The sequence below is a fragment of the Tiliqua scincoides genome, chromosome 11 (assembly GCF_035046505.1).
Source record: "Tiliqua scincoides isolate rTilSci1 chromosome 11, rTilSci1.hap2, whole genome shotgun sequence".
Classification (NCBI taxonomy): Eukaryota; Metazoa; Chordata; class Lepidosauria; order Squamata; family Scincidae; genus Tiliqua; species Tiliqua scincoides.
In genome coordinates, this window is record NC_089831.1 from 27,845,095 (window position 1) to 27,863,514 (window position 18,420).

At 52.0% G+C, this 18,420-nt stretch overlaps 1 protein-coding gene across 1 annotated transcript; it reads left to right on the forward strand.

The window, feature by feature from the left end:
* The first annotated feature begins 81 nt into the window (after positions 1 to 81).
* On the forward strand, positions 82 to 16,353 carry DDX6 (DEAD-box helicase 6). Its single transcript, XM_066639600.1, has 14 exons — positions 82 to 214; positions 787 to 1,200; positions 5,363 to 5,426; positions 5,907 to 6,011; positions 6,750 to 6,879; positions 8,087 to 8,233; positions 8,341 to 8,435; positions 8,641 to 8,763; positions 8,874 to 9,002; positions 9,701 to 9,817; positions 10,258 to 10,321; positions 12,303 to 12,404; positions 13,244 to 13,426; positions 14,412 to 16,353. Exons 2-13 carry the CDS (start codon positions 998 to 1,000, stop codon positions 13,417 to 13,419), a joined length of 1,455 nt encoding a protein of 484 aa, XP_066495697.1. The 5' UTR covers positions 82 to 214; positions 787 to 997; the 3' UTR covers positions 13,420 to 13,426; positions 14,412 to 16,353.
* Positions 16,354 to 18,420: the final 2,067 nt, after the last annotated feature.

Sequence of the window (18,420 nt, forward strand, 5' to 3'; positions counted from 1 at the left end):
GGGGCCAAGCGGCGCGGAGGCACCGCCTTTCCCGAGCCTGGGCGCATGCGCAGTGACGCGGCGCGTCGGGAGGGAGGAAGGAGGCCGGGAAGGGAGGAAGAGGAAGCCGCCATCTTGTTGTCGCGTCGCCGCCGCCGCCATAGTCCGGAGCAGACCGAGCAGCGACGGCCGACCGGGACTGACGGAGCGAAGGAGCCAGCCGGTGGCGGCGGCGGTGAGGGCGCGCGGGCTGTGGGCGTGCGCGGCGGCCCTTCCCCTGGGCCGCCTTTGTGGGGCGCAGGCCGCGCCTCCTGGGCGGGACGGGCAGCGTTGCGGCCGAGGCCTGGCCGGACCTGCCGCCGCTCCCCCCGGGCTGCTGGCGGGCGGGGCGTCGCAGGGCCTCGGGCGGGGCTGCTCGGGCTCCCTGCGGGCCTCGGCGGGAGGCGGAGGCCGCGGCAGCCCTTCCGCCTCGCACTGGCGCGGCCAAGCCGAGCTCGCCCCCCGCCCGCGAGGCCTGCAGCGACCGGGCTGCCTCTCCCCCCGCGGCCGCCCCCTGCGGCAGGCCCCGTAGCGCCGCCGGGGCGGCCCGGAGGCTCCCCGCTGCCCCGTCCCGGCAGTGCGGAGGGGGAGCAGGAAGCGCCTCCTCGGTGGCAGGACGGCGGAGGCCGCTGCGTGGACGAGGCCTGGGGGGCTCCAGCTGGCCTGCGTTCTCCAGCCCCTGCGGTGCCAGGCGGGGAGGCCTGGGGGTGGCCGCCCCCTCCAGCGTGCGCGTGTGGGCAGCGTGTGAACCGCCCCCTCTCTCCGCAGATCGGACCAAGGCCTGGCGAGGACACGAAGACCGAGCAGGTGGCTGCGCTGCTGCGAAGCGCTTGACAGGCGCCCGCTGCCTGCCTGGCAATAAGACTCACGTACTGAGCAGGACCTTATTTATCTCTCCATCTTGGAGAACCTAATAAACTGTTACTGCAGTTCCGTACCCAGTTCTGAGGCTGAAGGAGACGTCTCCGTGGAGAAGACTATGAGTACGGCCAGAACAGAGAACCCTGTTATAATGGGTCTCTCCAGTCAGAATGGACAGCTGAGGGGCCCGGTGAAGGCCACTGGCGGCCCGGCAGGCGGGGGCACGCAGGCTCAGCAGCAGATCAACCCGCTGAAGCACCCCAGTACAGTCAACAACGGCACTCAGCAGCAGCAAGCACAGAGCATGGCCTCTACCATCAAGTGAGTACCTGCGCCAAGGGGTGAGCAGCAGCCCCTGGGGCAGGAGGGGGCAGCCTCCTGGCTCTCTGTGCCAGGATATTCTCCCTTTGGGCTTGCATACGAGCACAGTGTCTGGCACCAGCCCTCAGTTGTCATCCTCTTTTCCTGCCACTTTGTTTTGCCTTCCTTCTGCTCATGCAGCATAACCAGTAGTTCCACTTTCTCAGGCTGACAAAATCCACTCCTGCTTCTGTTAGACTTCATACAGTTTTGGCTCCAGTGTTAGTGCTACAGCTAAATGCGTATTGGGATTCTTTAGCTTCATCTGTATGTAGATATCAATATATGTGATATTTCCCTAAGTAAATTGGGTGAAAACAGCCCTGTCCTGAGGAGCTTACAGTGTGGTTTTTATAGCAGAAGAGACAAAGGGTGCAGCTTTGATATTGCAGGTGTCACTGCCCTGCATGCTTATCAAGTTTCAATAGAAAATTCTTAAATAAGAGTTGGGTAAATTCTATAAACATATTGACCGCACGCTTTCCTGCATCTTTAGAAACAGTCTGAAGCTAGTCTGTGAAACTGTGCTCCTTCCAGCCCCTGTGGGGTTTTACAGCACCTGGAACTTGACCCAGAGACGCTTGGCTCCCAGCGGAGCTCTTTTCAGAACAGGGTTGTGATGTTTCCAGCTGCTAACACTGGAGCCAGTCTGGCTCCTTGCTTGAGATCAGCTGAGGTTTCTGAAGCGTCACTTGCAGTAGTACGAATGAGAGACTGCCCAGGCATGCACAGCGGTGGCCGTGTCTTTATTGATGGAAGCTTATGAAATGTACTGCTGGCTGTGACTTCCACCTGAGCACTCCAAGCCACAAACCTGTGCTCTCAGGAGCGAGGGAGATGCATGGCTTAAGTTGTATGTGGATTATTTGCTTTGCTTACATTCATTCAGCTTGTCATCAACATCATGCAGTCATTCATGGATGATCCACATCTGGTTCAAATAGGAAAGGAGACATGGAGCTGAGTGTCATAGAGTACTAGAGCTGGAAGGGAGGTTGTCTAGTCCAACCCCCAACTCAGTGCAGGCAACTAGGGCATCCTGTCCAGCCTCTGCTTGGAAACCTCCAGAGGGAGAGCCCACAACTGTGTGGGGCAACAGGCGGCTGCAGGGCCGGACTGCTCCAACAGTTGGGAGATGCTTTCTCATATCTAGTACTAAATCTGTAATGTCGTACTCTGGGTTCTAGTCCTGCCCTCCGGAGCCATTGGGAGCAAGTCCTCCCTTCCTTCCACGTGACAGCCCTTCAGGTACTTGCAGACAAGTTTGGGACTCCCTTAGTCTCCTGGATGAGCAAACTTCACTCTTTTGATGATTCCTCATGTGAGCTGGTCTCCAGACCCCTCATCGTTTTAGTTTCCTTCTTTCAGCCTGTTCCAGCTTGTCAATATCCTCTTGAAAAGCTGGTGCTGAAAACTGGGTGCAGGATTCCAAGGGAGGTCTGATTAGTAAAGTATAGAATGGAATTCTTGCTGCTTATGACCTGGACTCCGTTCCTATTCTGATACAACTGCACAGTGCGGTCACTTCTGTAGCAGCTGACTCTTGTACTCCTCTAAGGTGACTAGATCCTTCTCATGTGTGCACCTTGCAGTGTGAGTTCTCCCCCTACAGTACTTGTGCCTCAGATTTTTAGTTTCTGTGTGCAAGGCATGACATTCATCTTGCTCAAGCTTCATATGGTTGATATGGAGCCTGTCAAAATAACTTTGAATCCTAGTTTGGGCTTCCAAATTGTTTGCTATCCCGCTATAGCTTTTTTTTGCTAGCACATTTGATAGGCATTCCCTCTACCCAATCGCCCATATCATTATTTGTTTTTTATTAAGTTAGAAGCAACAGCATATAAAATTATTAATCATAAAATATTAAATTAAGCCAGTGCAACCACCATACTGTCTTACAGCATACCAAAGGCTTTTTAGAATAAAGCCTTCAGGTCTCAGGCTAGTTAATAATGAGGGAGCTGTTTGCAGCTTATATGTAAATATGTCACCTGCATGCAGATTAAAGCCTGCCCCAGAACTCAGGATGGTTTTTCCAAGTGGCTTATAGATGTCAGAAAGCCTGGGCGGACGGATTGAATTCCTGCAGGACCCTGCAAGAGAAGTCTTGAAGAGAAGCACAGCCTCTCCACATATGTCTGAGACTCACCAGCATGGCAGGAGCAGAACAGGACTGCCACCTCCCTATCTCTGTAGCTGATCCAGAAGGATCGAGAGAGCAAAGAGCATCAACTGAGTTCTGGACTCTCATGACCAAGCCACCTTGAATCTGCATTCTGGCCCAAAGGAGGATTGTGATGACTAGGGCAGTGTTTTCAACCAGCGGTACAGGTACCACCAGTGGTACTTAGGTGGTGCCTGGTGGTACTCACAGGACCCCTGGATACCTGCCACTTGGCAGCAGGACCAGGGATGTGACACAACAAACATCAGTAGGAGGCTCAGCTCGGTGGGCAGAGCTCCAAAACATGCTTTTCCACATTCAAAAGCCCTCCCCTCCACCCTGAGCTGCTTATTTGTGATTGTCTTGTTGCATCTGGTCCCCCAACCCAGAAGTAACTGGTGATGATGTCATCACCAGTTACTTCCAGTGGTACTTTGAATAGGTGGCCCACAAGAAGTGGAATGGCAGAGGATAAACCTTGAGAAACTGCTCTCTGGAATTCATTTCCAGAGGGTAGAGCCAGTTTAGTCTGTGGCTGCAGATGCAACGGTTTTGTGGAACCCTGAAGATGAATGGGGGTGTTGTCCTACTCTTCTGTGAACTGCAGTCACCTGTGTCCAGTGCAACATGCCTCCTCCAGGACTTCCTGGAGCTGCCTGACCACGGTGGCTAGGAAAGGGAGTCTGCACTGCCTGTAAGTCTCTGGTTCTTGAAGATCTTGGGTGGGCTGTGATTATTGTCCTAGTTCAACATCTTCAGGCCAAGGAGGCAAAGCCCTCCCTTGGTGTGGAATGGATCCTATTCCACAAGAAGGCAATGGGCTTGTCTTGCTAGTTTAATCAATGGGAGAAGGGAGGCCAAACGGCCATGTGGCAATACGTCCTGATTCAAATGCCGCGTGTGCAGCCTCAGTGCTGCTTTGCTGCCTGGCTGAGTCTTTTGCTCTCACAGTGGAAGAACGTGGCGTCCTTTGGGGGACAGGTTCTTGCTGTGAGCTAGTGCTGTCCAGCTCAGTCACCAAGTGAAAAGCCCCCCATGGTAATGGTAATACCTCTACTGGCATTCCAGGTAATGCCCCATTCCAGGTAATGCCTCTACTGGCCAGCTTCCTGCAGTGTGGCATTCAGTGGCTTCAGTCTGTCCTGGATGCAGCTGCACTGTTCCTGTATTGGTTGTGTTTAGTTTAACAGTTGTGGCTGCCTCCCCACAGCGTCCTCTTGTGGCTGAGAGAGTGAGCTGCAAACTGCTTCCCCAGCTTGAGTGTCGCTTCTGATGAATCCTTGGTAGGAGATAGCCTCAAGCAAACCCTCGTCCCTCAGCCTTACACTTTCCCAGCTGCAGTATGGCATAATAACTCTTGCTGAATTCCCAGGGTTTTTTGAAGTGCTAGATGGATGAAAAGGATTCATTGTAGTCTGGTGACCTCACCCTAAGAAATGCATCCTTTGGTGCTACATGTGTGTTAAACTAAATAAGGGGGGCAGTGAGATCATGGAGGCACTTAATCTCTTACTGCTGCTTTCTTGACCAAGATTGCACCCTAGAGCTGCTCCTAACCCTGGAAGCAAAGCTTCCTCCCTGGGGTTGAGAGGAACTTTGAGATGCAGCCTTTGTCGGGGGGGGGGGGAGGAATTAAACACCTCCTTTCCTATGAGGCGTATCCCATCTTCTCCCCCATGATTGCTGTGGAGTTTAGAAGCCACTTGGGCCATGCTCTGCATTTGTCTTGGTGCACCATGTGGCCTTGAACACTTTAGAAGACGTGACTGTTAAATCAGTTGAGGTCTGTGTTGTTGCTACTTGGGAGGTGATCTGGTGTTCCTCCTCTTGGGGCCACCTCTGGGCAGCTCTGAGTGTAGCACAATGTCCTGTGTGGTGCTGAACTTGCCAGGGGAAAGCAGCTCCCCTGCTCAAGTCTAGGCCGGTGACTGACACCCTGCTCTTTTCCCACTTTAGACCTGGCGATGACTGGAAGAAGACTTTGAAACTCCCTCCAAAAGACCTGAGAATCAAAACTTCGGTAAGGACTTGCTAGAACTAATAAAAATATCCTGTATTGAACCTGCTGGGATTTGCACCTCTGCTTAAGGATGAGCGGAGGGTGCAGGTGTGTGCCTTGCAGAGTTAGAGCCTGCCTTGGAATCTCAGAAGGGGAGAAGCTTGCCTCTTGCCTGTTGGCGGGCTGCCCTACTGGCATAGCTGGCGGACCACTGTGGGGAAAGGGTGCTGGATTGGATGGACCCCTTGTATAGCAGAGCACTGCCCCTTGGCTGCTGGGCACATAGGGCCTCCCCAGAGATGCCTTTGGCACCTGTCGAGAGGATTGAAGGATGTTAACACGTCTGTGTACCCTAAGCAGAGTCCCATCCAAGTATCTCTCCCCCAGCAGCCGGGGTGTGGTGGTAGGTGGCCTGCCCTGCCTGCTGGTCAGCTCTTGTGCACGGCATCTGGTGGGATTCTGCTGGTGGTATGTGCTGACTCTCCTGCTCTGCCCATTCAGGATGTGACATCCACTAAAGGAAACGAATTTGAAGATTACTGTCTGAAACGGGAGCTGCTGATGGGAATTTTTGAAATGGGCTGGGAGAAGCCATCTCCAATTCAGGTGGGTGTGCACAAGCTGGCTCAGGGTGGGGCATGTGGAGCACTTCTGTTGACCTCCTTGCAGCAAGAGGCTTTCAGTGGTGTTGTATAGAGTCGCTTGGACTTGAGCCGGTGACCACCTGCCTCACAGGCTCGTCCTTGAGCCACACACACACCCAGGGCTCAGGGTGAAATTGTTGGGTAGAATCAACTGCAAGGTTTCCTCTCCCTGTTGTGTTGGCATCTCTGGTAGCTGACTGCTAAGCAGGTAAGCAGGTAAAGCCTGCTACTTTTTTTGGGTTGCCATTTGTTTTACTGTTGCTACAATAAAGTTTAAGTTAGTTCTGTGTTCAAAGCTGGCTTGCCCCAAGCCACTTTCTTGTTGGGAGAATGCAGTGAAGGGAAAGCCTGTGCAGCCCCCTGGATGACTTGGGTTGCTTTTCCAAGTGCCTGACTTGGAAGGCACCCTGCTCTGTCCAGCCCTGAGAATAGCCGCTCAGCTCCTCCGTTCACCTCTCAATGAACTTTTTGCCATGGTTGCAATGTCTGTGGTGAGACCAGTGTATGACAGAGGTTCTGCAGCTTGAGTGGACCAGGGGCGCCTAGAAGATAGATGGGAGCATGCCTGCATGTGAAGGACTTCACCTGTTGTCCCGCCTGCCCGTTGGCCTTGCTCTCGTCCCCCATTCCCAAGGGAGCCACTAAAGGGTGAGTTCTTACTGGATGGCATCCTGCTGACCCCTTAACTACCTTGCTGCAGGAGGAGAGCATTCCCATTGCACTGTCTGGGAGGGACATCTTGGCCCGAGCCAAGAACGGGACCGGCAAGAGTGGCGCCTACCTCATCCCCTTACTTGAACGTCTCGACTTAAAGAAGGACAACATTCAAGGTCAGTTGGAGCCGTGCCTGCCCAGAAGCTTCCTGGGGGTCTTGGCTGCAGCATGTTGTCCCTGGAATTCTTCCCTTGCTCCCCTCTGCTGACATAGGTCACAAAGTGGCACCTTCCCTCAGCCCTGCCTATAGCAGTATGCTGGGCGTACTTGGCTGCAACTTAAGAGGACTGTGTGTGTTGATTTGTCCAGTGCCTGCATAGAAAGAAATGTTTCAAAGGGAAGACTCTGCAGTCAACTTGTTCGCCTCCAAAGGAAGGAGGGATTCTAGAGTTGTGAAACTGGGTTACTTTGTGTCACATCATTGCACGTAACATTTTCCTACCTCACGTCCTTAGATTTTGATAAACCCTGAATGATCCTGTGTAGTTATTGAAGAAATGTGTTTTTATAAAGTTTTTAAAGTTAGAAAATATATTAAGTAAATTTTCAACTTTTATCAAAAAGTGGCATGCTAGGGATATTTTAACTAGATGTAAGTCAGTTATCAGTTGAGATGTAAGAGCTGGGAATGGTCTCAATTTAAAACTTTTAATGGGCTTTTCTATATGTCACAATGGGTTTAATACTTTTTTAAAAATTAAAATGTTAAAATCAGTTCTCGAATGGACACTTGTAAAATTTTGATCTCAGTTAATTCAAACTTATCTATAAAAAACTTTGTTAAATACATTATGACCTAATTTTGAGATTTTTAAAAAAAATTTTGTTAGCTAGTTAAAATATCACTAACGTACTGTTTTTAATAAACCCTTGGAAATTTACATAGCTATAAAATTTCACATAACCAACACAGGTAGCTAAAAATGGGTATTTTTTGCATCACACCATAGGACAAATAAGCACCTCAAATTTCATAAAAATCTAAGGCGTTCGAAGGAATATGATGATTTGACATGGAATGATCCAACTCTGAAACATGTCTGACAGAGTCATAAGGCCTCTTTACATTAGTGGGGGGAGGTGATTCACCAGTCTTCTTCCATAGGGCAGTGGAAGTCTTGTGAAAGAACCTTCTCTGATCTGAGCTCAGTGCCTCTTGGGTTCATTGTCAGAAAGCAACGTAACACACGTCAGGAGAGCCTTCTCATGGCATTCTTCTTGAACAGCTGTCTTATGTCCACTGAATGTCTGTGCAGTCTAACAAGGAAATCTGCAAGACTCTCGTTCAATTTCAAGTGCTCTGAACCATCTTCTCTCTTGCAGCAATGGTGATTGTTCCAACTCGAGAACTTGCCCTGCAGGTCAGTCAGATCTGCATCCAGGTCAGCAAACACATGGGAGGGGCCAAAGTAATGGCGACCACAGGAGGAACCAACCTGCGTGATGACATAATGAGGCTCGATGACACAGGTAGGGGAGGGGCTGGCTTGGGGTCTCGCCTCTTGCCTTCCCCTCTGTTTCACACGTGCTTCCTTGTTCATGCTGCTGCTCAAGTCTGTGTACTTTTCTTTCTGTAGTGCACGTGGTGATTGCTACACCAGGGAGGATTCTGGATCTCATCAAGAAGGGCGTTGCAAAGGTGGACCACGTCCAGATGATCGTTCTGGATGAGGTAACCATGCTCAGGCTTGGACTGCGATCCCAGGGCTGTTCCAGCTAGGAGCTGAGAAACCAGCCTTGCGGCCTCAGACTAGAATGCCAAGAGCAGAAGCTGGGACTTGCGCCTGGTCCCTGCTGGAGTGCCAACAGCTTCTGGGGTCCCAGCATTCAAACGCCAAAGGACCTTAGCAGTGTTTTTGGTTCTCTTCTCATTGCAGGCAGACAAACTTTTGTCCCAAGACTTTGTCCAGATAATGGAGGACATTATTCTCACACTGCCCAAAAACAGGCAGATCCTGCTGTACTCGGCCACCTTCCCCCTCAGTGTCCAGAAGTTCATGGTGAGTATGATGCTGCCTGGCCAACTTGGCTGAGCAAGAAGAGGGCGGGTTGGTCCACAGGAGGTCGTGGCCTGCAGGTTTGCCTCAACAGCTGGCTGCTCTGCTTTCAGAATTCCCACTTGCAGAAACCCTACGAGATTAACCTGATGGAGGAGCTGACTCTGAAGGGAGTGACCCAGTACTACGCCTATGTGACTGAGCGCCAGAAAGTCCACTGCCTCAACACGCTGTTCTCCAGGGTGAGCAGTGGCACCCTGTCCCATTTGTGGTTGGGGACAGAGGCCAAATCCTGGACCTGTAGAACAGAATTGTGAAAGCTTTTTTCATGTGAGGAGCAAAGGCTCCTACTGCTGTGGGGAGCGGGGCTGTACTAGGCTGTGCTGTGTCTCTGGAGAGGGAAGGGAGAAGATGTGCCTTCTCTGCTGAGGCCGGCCTTGCCACAGCTAAGTTCCCCAGCCCTTTCGCAATTCCACTGCCCTTTCTGCACTGCTTCTCACCCCTGACTTTCTGAAAAGGTGCCTCTGCTCCTCGAAAAACAGAATACCACTCAAGTAGGCAGGTGTGCACTGGTGAGCCTGTCGTATTCTGGACAGTTCTGGTGAGGAGTGGAGGAAGCAGGCCTGGGGCCACTCTGTTGAGGGGTGATGTGCTATGCAGAGCTAAGGAAGTGCTAGCTGTCTCACCCCACAGCTGTGCTCTGCAGGGTGATGGGTCTGCCCTTGCCACAAGTACTGTGCAGCAACTCCTGAGTTCTACCGGAGGGACCTGCAGTGGAGCACTTGTGCAGTTCACAACACTTCCCAGTCCCCCTGGCTAAAGCTGTACGGATGCTTGGCAGGGGTTACTGTGTGTGTTCTGTCTTTCTGAAGAGATCTGTGGCCTTGATGATTTGCAAGCAGTGGAGAATTGCAAAGTGTCACTTTTTTTGTATTTTTAGCTCCAAATAAACCAGTCGATCATTTTCTGCAACTCCTCCCAACGGGTTGAACTACTAGCTAAGAAAATCTCCCAGCTGGGGTATTCATGCTTCTACATTCATGCAAAGATGAGACAGGTCAGTGTGGAATTCAGGGTGGGCAACTGGGCCCTGTAGGATGTTAACCGGGCTCTGATGCTGATGCAGGGGTGGGCGTGGGGAAGGACCCTCATATTCTCTGTTGAAGTCCCCTTCATCTGTGTCACTGCTAGTCGAGAAGGAAGAGCTTTTGCCAGTGAGCGTCCAGATTCCAAATGGGCCTTGGCATTTTAGGGTTAGCAGTTGCTCTGATAAGGCAGGATGGCAGCAGTCCTTGGGGCATGAGAAAGAGAGGCGGTGCATGCTGTGGCCATCTGGGCCTGTTGTGACTGGCGGAGCAGGCGTTGCTGGGTGGCTGGATGCCTGCAGAGAAACTGCACACATGCAGTTTCCAAGGGGCCTAGAGCTGGGGGGCTTCATGGAGATTGGACTCTGGTCAGGAGTGAGCACCTGCGAACTAATCTTTTCTTCCTCCCCAGGAGCACCGTAACCGTGTGTTCCATGACTTCCGAAATGGCTTGTGCCGCAATCTTGTTTGCACTGGTGAGTGTCCCTCTGCGCTGTCCTGCATTCTCCGCGCTTTTGGCTGTCTGTGTGCTGGGGTGCTCTCTGTCTCTCCACTGGGCAGCGAGTTCTCATGGAGGAAGGCTTAACTGGGGACCAGATACTGGCGATGCCCGCTGCCTCCCATTCAGAGTCTGGCTCCCTCCAGTGCTGAGGCCATTTCTAAAAAGTAAGACTTGAGCACTGCGATGGTTGTAGATCAGGGGTCTCTAGACTTTTTGGCCAGAGGGCCACATCAAATATCTGGCATGGTGATGAGGGCCAGAAAAAAATTTAAATATAAAATTTAAATAGATAAGTTAGAGATGGAACTTAGATGAGTGAATAAATGAACAAATGGGCTCATTCATTCAACCTCTCTGGCCCTCAGGGCACCCTCCAGACAAAATCAGAGCACTCAATTTTAGTGGATGTCCCCTGGTTCTGGTATTATGTGAGAGTGTAAAGAGCATCTCCCTATCCACTCTGTCCATCCCCTGCATCATTTTGTATGTCTCAATCATGTCCCCCCTCAGGCGTCTCTTTTCTAGGCTGAAGAGGCCCAAACGCCGTCGCCTTTCCTCATAAGGAAGGTGCCCCAGCCCAGTAATCATCTTAGTCGCTTTCTTTTGCACCTTTTCCATTTCCACTATGTCTTTTTTGATATGCGGCGACCAGAACTGGAGACAATACTCCAGGTGTGGCCTTACCATCGATTTGTACAACGGCATTATAATACTAGCCGTTTTGTTCTCAATACCCTTCCTAATGATCCCAAGCATAGAATTGGCCTTCTTCACTGTTGCCGCACATTGGGTCGACACTTTCATCGACCTGTCCACCACCACCCCAAGATCTCCTGATCTGTCACAGACAGCTCAGAACCCATCAGCCTATATCTAAAGTTTTGATTTTTTGCCCCAATGTGCATGACTTTACACTTACTGACATTGAAGCGCATCTGCCATTTTGCTGCCCATTCTGCCAGTCTGGAGAGATCCTTCTGGAGCTCCTCACAATCACTTCTGGTCTTCACCACTCGGAAAAGTTTGGTGTTGTCTGCAAACTTAGCCACCTCACTGCTCAACCCTGTCTCCAGGTCATTTATGAAGAGGTTGAAAAGCACCGGTCCCAGGACAGATCCTTGGGGCACACCGCTTTTCACCTCTCTCCATTGTGAAAATTGCCCATTGACACCCACTCTCTGCTTCCTGGCCTCCAACCAGTTCTCAATCCACGAGAGGACCTGTCCTCTAATTCCCTGACTGTGGAGTTTTTTCAGTAGTCTTTGGTGAGGGACCGTGTCAAACGCCTTCTGAAAGTCCAGATATATAATGTCCATGGGTTCTCCCGCATCCACATGCCTGTTGACCTTTTCAAAGAATTCTATAAGGTTGGTGAGGCAAGACTTACCCTTACAGAAGCCATGCTGACTCTCCCTCAGCAAGGCCTGTTCGTCTTTGTGTTTTGAGATCCTATCTTTGATGAGGCATTCCACCATCTTACATCTTTCAAGGGACAAGAGGTTGGCTGCGGGCCGGAAAGAGGCTTGCTGCCAGCCGCATCTGGCCCCTGGGCCGGGGTTTGGAGACCCCTGTTGTAGACAACTGTTTGCAAAGGCACCTTTGCCACTCAAGCTGTTGTGGAGACGGGAGCGTCTTCCTCAGTTGTCTGTGGGCTCCGTGTTCAGGTAGATGAGCTGTCTGGTGGCTGGACGTGGTGGTGGCAGCAGTAGTCCCTGGATTCCAAATGGGCCGAAGAGAGCTTGGGGATGGGGTGGCAGTGGGGCATAGGTGTGCTGTGGGACAGCTGTGTGTGGCAGTCTGTTGAGACCTGTAATTGAAAATCGGGCAGCTTGAACAGCAGCTCGGGAGGAGGCAAAACTCACCATGGGCCAGGTCCTGGTCTGCCACCTCTGTGTGCCAAGGACCATGCTTGCTGCTCAAACCAGTTGTGCTAAGGGGGAACGTTTGCTTTTCAGATCTGTTTACCCGAGGTATTGATATCCAAGCTGTGAATGTTGTGATAAACTTTGATTTTCCAAAGCTAGCAGAGACGTATCTCCACCGCATTGGCAGATCAGGTGAGGAGGACAGAGGGGCTAATTGGGGAAGTGGGAGTTCTGGGCAAGCAGTGCCATTCAAGTAGCAACTTTCACCATGTCTCAGGGGTGGGGGTGAACTGGTTAGGGGCTCCACTGGGCTCCACTGGGCATCAGCCATCGTGCTTCCTGGCTGAGGCGACAACACCCTGGCTCGGTTTCCTGATAAAGCAGTGGTGCTCCTTTGCACTGAAAGGGAGGCAGGTTGAGGCAGCGCCTGTCTGCTTGGGTTGTCTCTTGAGAGAGCGATGCCAGTGGGTGTGGGGTGGGGGAGAGTTTGTGCCTGTGCTGGAAACCTGGAGCTGCTTCCCTCCTGTGCTGTGTTGGGGACTGTTGTGGAGTTGGCCATGACTTGCCTCCTTGTGGGATTGTGGGTTGCTGAGCATTCCATGGAAGTGAGGGTGAGGCTGCTTGCTGCCCAGCTGAGAACTTCTCAGGCCAGCCCTTCTGGGCATTGTTTGTGGTATGTGCAGAGGCTGGTCCCTGGGTGTCATCTGTGCCCAAGTCAGGGTATAGGCCATGATGTAGCTGGAGAAAGGAGGTTTTGTTTCATGACCTGCTTGAGCAAGGACAGTGGCCTGTTCATCTTCTGAGCCTTCTGGAAGAGGCCTAGCTGGGAAGGAACACGCCACGGTTCTTCGAGTGTTATGTTGACACTCCTGCACTAACAGGATGTGGAACTTGAGTGTGCGGCCGCAGGGACTTGGGGAATGGTAGTGCCTGAGCACTGTACTGAGCACTCTGCAGCTAAGGCACCCCGTGTAGCCTGGGTGGGGCAGAGGCTGCCGGCTTCACATGTCTTGCTCTTTGTCCCCCTGAAGGTCGGTTTGGCCACCTCGGCCTCGCCATCAACCTGATCACCTACGACGACCGATTCAACCTGAAAAGTATTGAGGAGCAGTTGGGCACAGAAATAAAGCCCATTCCCAGCAACATCGACAAGAGCCTGTACGTGGCAGAGTACCACAGTGAACCCGTGGAGGACGAGAAGCCGTAACTGCTGCGTATGTGTCTGCTTGTGCGCATGCGCGGGGCAGGGTCGGTCAGCACCCTCTGCTGCGGAGACCACTTTGAGGCTGCTGATGCTTGTCCCGGGGGGGGGGCAGCCCTTAAGAACATCTGAAGAGCCCCACCAAGTCAGGCCATAAGCCCATCTAGTCCAGCTTCCTGTATCTCACAGTGGCCCACCAATACCTCAGGGAGCACACTGGTGTTGCCTGAATAAGGACAGAAAAGAGGTTCTGGTTTGGCCTCTGTGGTGATAAGCCACCTGCTTGGCACTTGGTCCACCCACTAGTTGTGGCATTACATGGACCAAGGAGGCATTTCCTGTCCTTCCCGTGGAGCTCTTTGGCCCAGCAGAGGACTCTCCCTCCTCACTGCTTCTGTCTGTTGGTGGCAGCAGAGAACAAAACAAGAGCAAGTCTGTGCAAGTGGGGCTCCCGTGAGGCAGGCAAGCAGCCAGAGGCGGGACCCGTCGATGCAGAATTGCTGCACTTGGCCTGCTGGTGGTTCTGGCCAGTTCCTCTGTGTCTGGCTGCTTGCCAGTCACACACATCCATTGCCAGGGTGGGATGGGCAGGGGATCTGTGCAGGTGCAGCTGTTAGGAGAGGGCTATAGGAAGTTGCTGCCACAGTGGGGCTGCCTACTCTGGCTGGCCACAGTTCTCCAGGGTTTCAAGTCAGCCTGGTCTTGTCCTGCCTGAAGCAGCTGCCAAGCCTTGGCCCCGGGGCCTTCTGCATGCAAAGAGCAGGGGCTCTTCCACCAAACTGGAACTCCTCCCCAGAAAAGGACACGGGGTCCGAGCAGGTGCCCTTTGCACAGGCCCGCAAAGCACCTTGTGCTGCTTGTAGCTGTGTGGGGGGCCTGGGCTGAACCCCACAGCTTGGGGCACCCAGCACTGTGGCTTCATCAGCCAGCCGGTGCCCCTCAAGCACAGCTTCCCCATTGCTCACAGGACTGTGTGTGTCTTTGTTTTTCCTTTCTAGGCTTTGCTCGGCACACAAGTGAAAGCCCTTTGATCCTGATATGTGAGGCATCGTTTCTTTGGGAACCCCCTTTGTGGGTTTTTCACCTTTTTGTTTTGGAACTATGAAGATTAAAGAGCTGAGATTTTTCCCCTTTTTCCTTTTTTATTTTTTTTTAAATCTGGCTGTGAGGAAGAAAGCAAGACAGGAAGGAAAGACCTTTGTTTCCCCACTGGTTTGCACTGCGTGCTGACAGAACCCTGGTTGCACTAACTGCTGGTTTTAATTTCTTTCTTGGTGGAGAAGAAGAACTCTGAAAAGAGGAGACTCCCAAACACTCGCTGGACTACGCCCTCCAGCTTCCCCCACAGCCACCTGCCTGCCTGACTGCCAGTGCATTTCAACTTCTCCCCTGGCTCCTCCTCCTCCGTCTTTGAGCGAAAGAGCTTGTTACTTCTTTGTGCAAAGTGCCTTATGCTACGAGACCATTCAGAACATCACCTTCCAGACACAGCCCCAGGAGTCTTTTTGGTTCAGGTCAATGCCTCTCTCCCCGTGTTCACCTCGCCCTCTCCACCCCAACTAGCCGGGCCGGGAGGCGACACTCGCATTGGTAACACTTGTTTTGTTTAACTTTTTTTAATGGAGGAGTTGAGATGCAGTTCCAGTTCACATGCTCTGTAAATACATGTATTTAAGCAAGACCCCGGACCATCTGGGCAGATGGAGCGCATCATTGGCGCTCTGGGAGGAAAGAGCCACTCGACTCCCACCTGCGGCAGGAGCTGCCTGCAAGCCCCCTGGGCTCTCGCAGAGCACCACAGACTGGTCTTCGTGAGTCTCCGTTGGGGGTCACAGCACTTGCTATGGGCCTCGCAGCTGTGGCAGCCTTTCCTCTCTGAAGTGTGTTCCACAGAAAATGGGATGTGTATACTTGTATAAACTCTGTAAATATGTGTTTTTCTGTTATGGGTTCATATAACTTTTCCTTTTTTTGATGAAGTTTGCTGGGGTTAAAGGGATTATAGATAGATCTGGACAGCAGCTAAAGGTGAGAGAGGCTCAGTTTTCTGCAACACTACCTGGTGCCAAGCACTACAAGCTCGGACCTCTTGGTCAGTCAAGCTGGCTTTGCAACACTTGGAAGAGAGCTGGATGTGGGGCAGACATGTACAGTGAGCCTCTCTGAGATACTCTAGGTTTCCCCCTCCAAAACTAGAAAGGGTCTGCATTGTGGGGGGGTGGGCATGACTTGCTGATCTGGGGCAAGGCAGAGCAGGCCAAGTGTGGGTTTGGGGCTGAAAGGAGCACAAGTCTCTGACCCCATCCAGAGTTCTTCTCGAGTGGGTTGCTTCCTGCAACTGTGTCATGACTCTGTCCCTAATATCTCTTTCTGGAGACCTGGAGCAAGTTGGGACAAGCCCTCCGCCCCCCAACGTCTGCCATCTTCTCTTTGCTGCAAGAGTCCTGCTCACCTTGTGTGTGACTGGCAAGTGTTTTTGAGCCAAGTGGTGTTGTTTTAAACTGTGCCCCTCCCAACATGCTTGATGTTTGGCCTGATATGCAGGCAAAAGGAATGAGACAACTCGACCTGTAAACTTCTGAAGAATTCCCTTCTGGCCTGACCAGCAACAGGCTGCCAGGAGGCACCAGGGCCAGCATAGGCCCTCTCTGCTCGGGCATTGTATAGTCAGAAGCCGCCCTTGCTGCACCGCCTGCTTTCTTGCCCCAAGGCGCCCAGTCTTCGCCCTGTGTTGGAAGGTCTATTCCCCCCAGTCCACTCCACTTGGAGATCTGTGCTCCAACCCAGTGCCTCCTGGCATAAATGTTTTGTCAAAGTAACTCCAGAGCAGCATAGCAGAAGCTGCACTAGAACATGGCTCCCTGCTGGGGGCTTGACTGTGGCTGCCCTGAACTGGCAAGTGCTCTGTGTTGGGGGAGGGGGACTGGGGGGGCATTCCGACCAAAAGTGAACTCTTGCTTTTTTGCTGCAGCCGCCTTGTCTTCCCAGCGGGGGGGGGGGGGGGGGGCTTTTCAGTGCAAAGGTGACAAATGTGCAGACGTTTTGAGTCTGGTGAAGGCCGCACACCTGAGGTGCCACCCTGTGCTATGCGCAGATGGTCACTCTTGAAGCACAGCATTTTAAAATGAAAAGTATTACTTTAGATGTGACCTCCTCGTAGGTGAGCGGCATTGACCGAGATTCCCGAGCAGCCTGTCTAGGTGGCCTTTGTTGGGTCATGAAGCCACTCAGTGCTGGTGATCTCTCTGTTGTCGTTGTTGCATTCCTCTCTCTCCCTCTCTCTGGAGTGTAGAGGAACTTGTAAAAGGAAAGATGCTCCAGGTGTTGACCAGGTAGAACCCGGTTTTTTTTTTCTCCCTTCACTTGAGAACAAACACAAAGGTCATTTGTGTTTCCTCAACCCTTGTTGAGGAGTCTTATTTCTTTCTATAGTTTGTCAACAGCACCTCTGTTGATTGCAGCAGTGCAGAACACCATGTCCCCTTGTTTTGGAGACCCCAGGCAAAGCAATACTGAGGGCCAGTCCCTAGGGGAAAAAAAATCTGTTGGCAGGGAGGACTGGGCTGAACCAGGCTTGTCCCAGGCCCTCCCCAGTATGTGCTGCACTCACCAGAGGTTTGTCCGGGGATGGGGGTGGGGGTGGGTTGGTCTTGTTCGGCTCTTTTAATTTCTCCAGAATGAGATGGGAGCATCTTTCCTTCCCTTTCTGCGCTTGTGTCTGTCACTTGTGTGAAGGTGGGTCAGATCAGGAAACAGGATGCAAGGCAGATGTGTAACCATCAAACATCTCATTCTGGCCTTTATTTTAAGGGGTGGGTTTGCCTGCACAGGGGTGGGTGAGTGCTGCTAGCCGTGGGAGCTGTTGTGTGCCAGACCCCCTGCCCCAGCATGCAGCCACTGCCCCCCCCTCCCCGGAGGCTGACGACACATGCTGCTGGCACGGGGCACTGTTGCTGTGTCTGTCCTGGCAGGGTGTGGGAGCAAAGGTGCATCAGGCTTGCTGGGGTGCTTCTGTAGCCATAGGTGGATGCAGAGAAGGGAAGGGCCCAGGCAGCACCAGTGCCACATTCCCTTCTGGCAGCATTCCAGAGTCCCTGTGCAGGCAATTTGGGGTGGGGGGAGGGAGACACTAAGATACAGCCTTGCTGTATTTTAACCAGGGATTGTGGGGAGAAGGGTGGAAACAAAAATTAGTTGTTCCCTTTATTGAAACAAACTGGAAAATTCAAAGGGGGGCAGTTTTGGGTTCAGTTAAAGCAACATTGCATTTTCATTGGTCCTCAGTCCAGGCCATGTTCACTGTGAACAAGGGGGACTAGACTTTGGAGGGGGGGTGGGAGGGAGGGAGATTTTTTTTTTTTTGGAACTGGTAATTGGCAAACATCCAGTTGAGCTAGTTTTTGGTTCAGTGTGTATCTGAGTTCACAAGTGTGAAATGAAAAGCTGACCATATTGATGTCAGAGCAGGGGTGAGAAATGGCAAAATCCTGACTTATTTTTAAGGAAAAAATTGCTCAATAAAAGCTCACTGGAACTTGAACTGCCCTGTCTGGATTCATTATCAAATGTGTGGTTGATCTGCTTGGGGAGGGGGCAGCAAGTGTTTGTCAAGCTGTCATGAAAGTAGCCTGGTGTCCCCCCTCCTTGTGTTGCCATAGTGGAACCAGCCCCCAGCCCAGTCAGGTACCTCTGTTCTGTGGCTTCCTTCTGCCAACTGGACAGACAAGTGCTTCCCCAGCCATAAAGCAGGAGGGGGGATTGAGAGGAGCCGTGGTGTAGCTAAGGCATCTGGGCGCTCTGTTTAGAGCAGGTAAGGCTCCATATATTTGCATTTCTGCCTTTATTCTACAGTAGCAGTTGTGGAAAGTTTTGGGGTTCAACCTGACCATTGTTTGGATGGCTAAGACTTCCACATCTGATCTTTCTGCCATCTTTTACTTAGCAAGCAAGTTCAGCCTTACACAAGTGAGTGGGGAGAGATAGCAAAAAAAAAAAAAATTCCAAGGT

Coding starts and splice junctions, on each gene's coding strand:
- DDX6 (XM_066639600.1), top strand. CDS start 998: ATGAGTACGGCCAGAACAGAGAACCCTGTTATAATGGGTCTCTCCAGT. Junction 9,818..10,257: donor TTCATGCAAAGATGAGACAG/GTCAGTGTGGAA, acceptor CTTCCTCCCCAG/GAGCACCGTAACCGTGTGTT. Junction 10,322..12,302: donor CCGCAATCTTGTTTGCACTG/GTGAGTGTCCCT, acceptor TTTGCTTTTCAG/ATCTGTTTACCCGAGGTATT.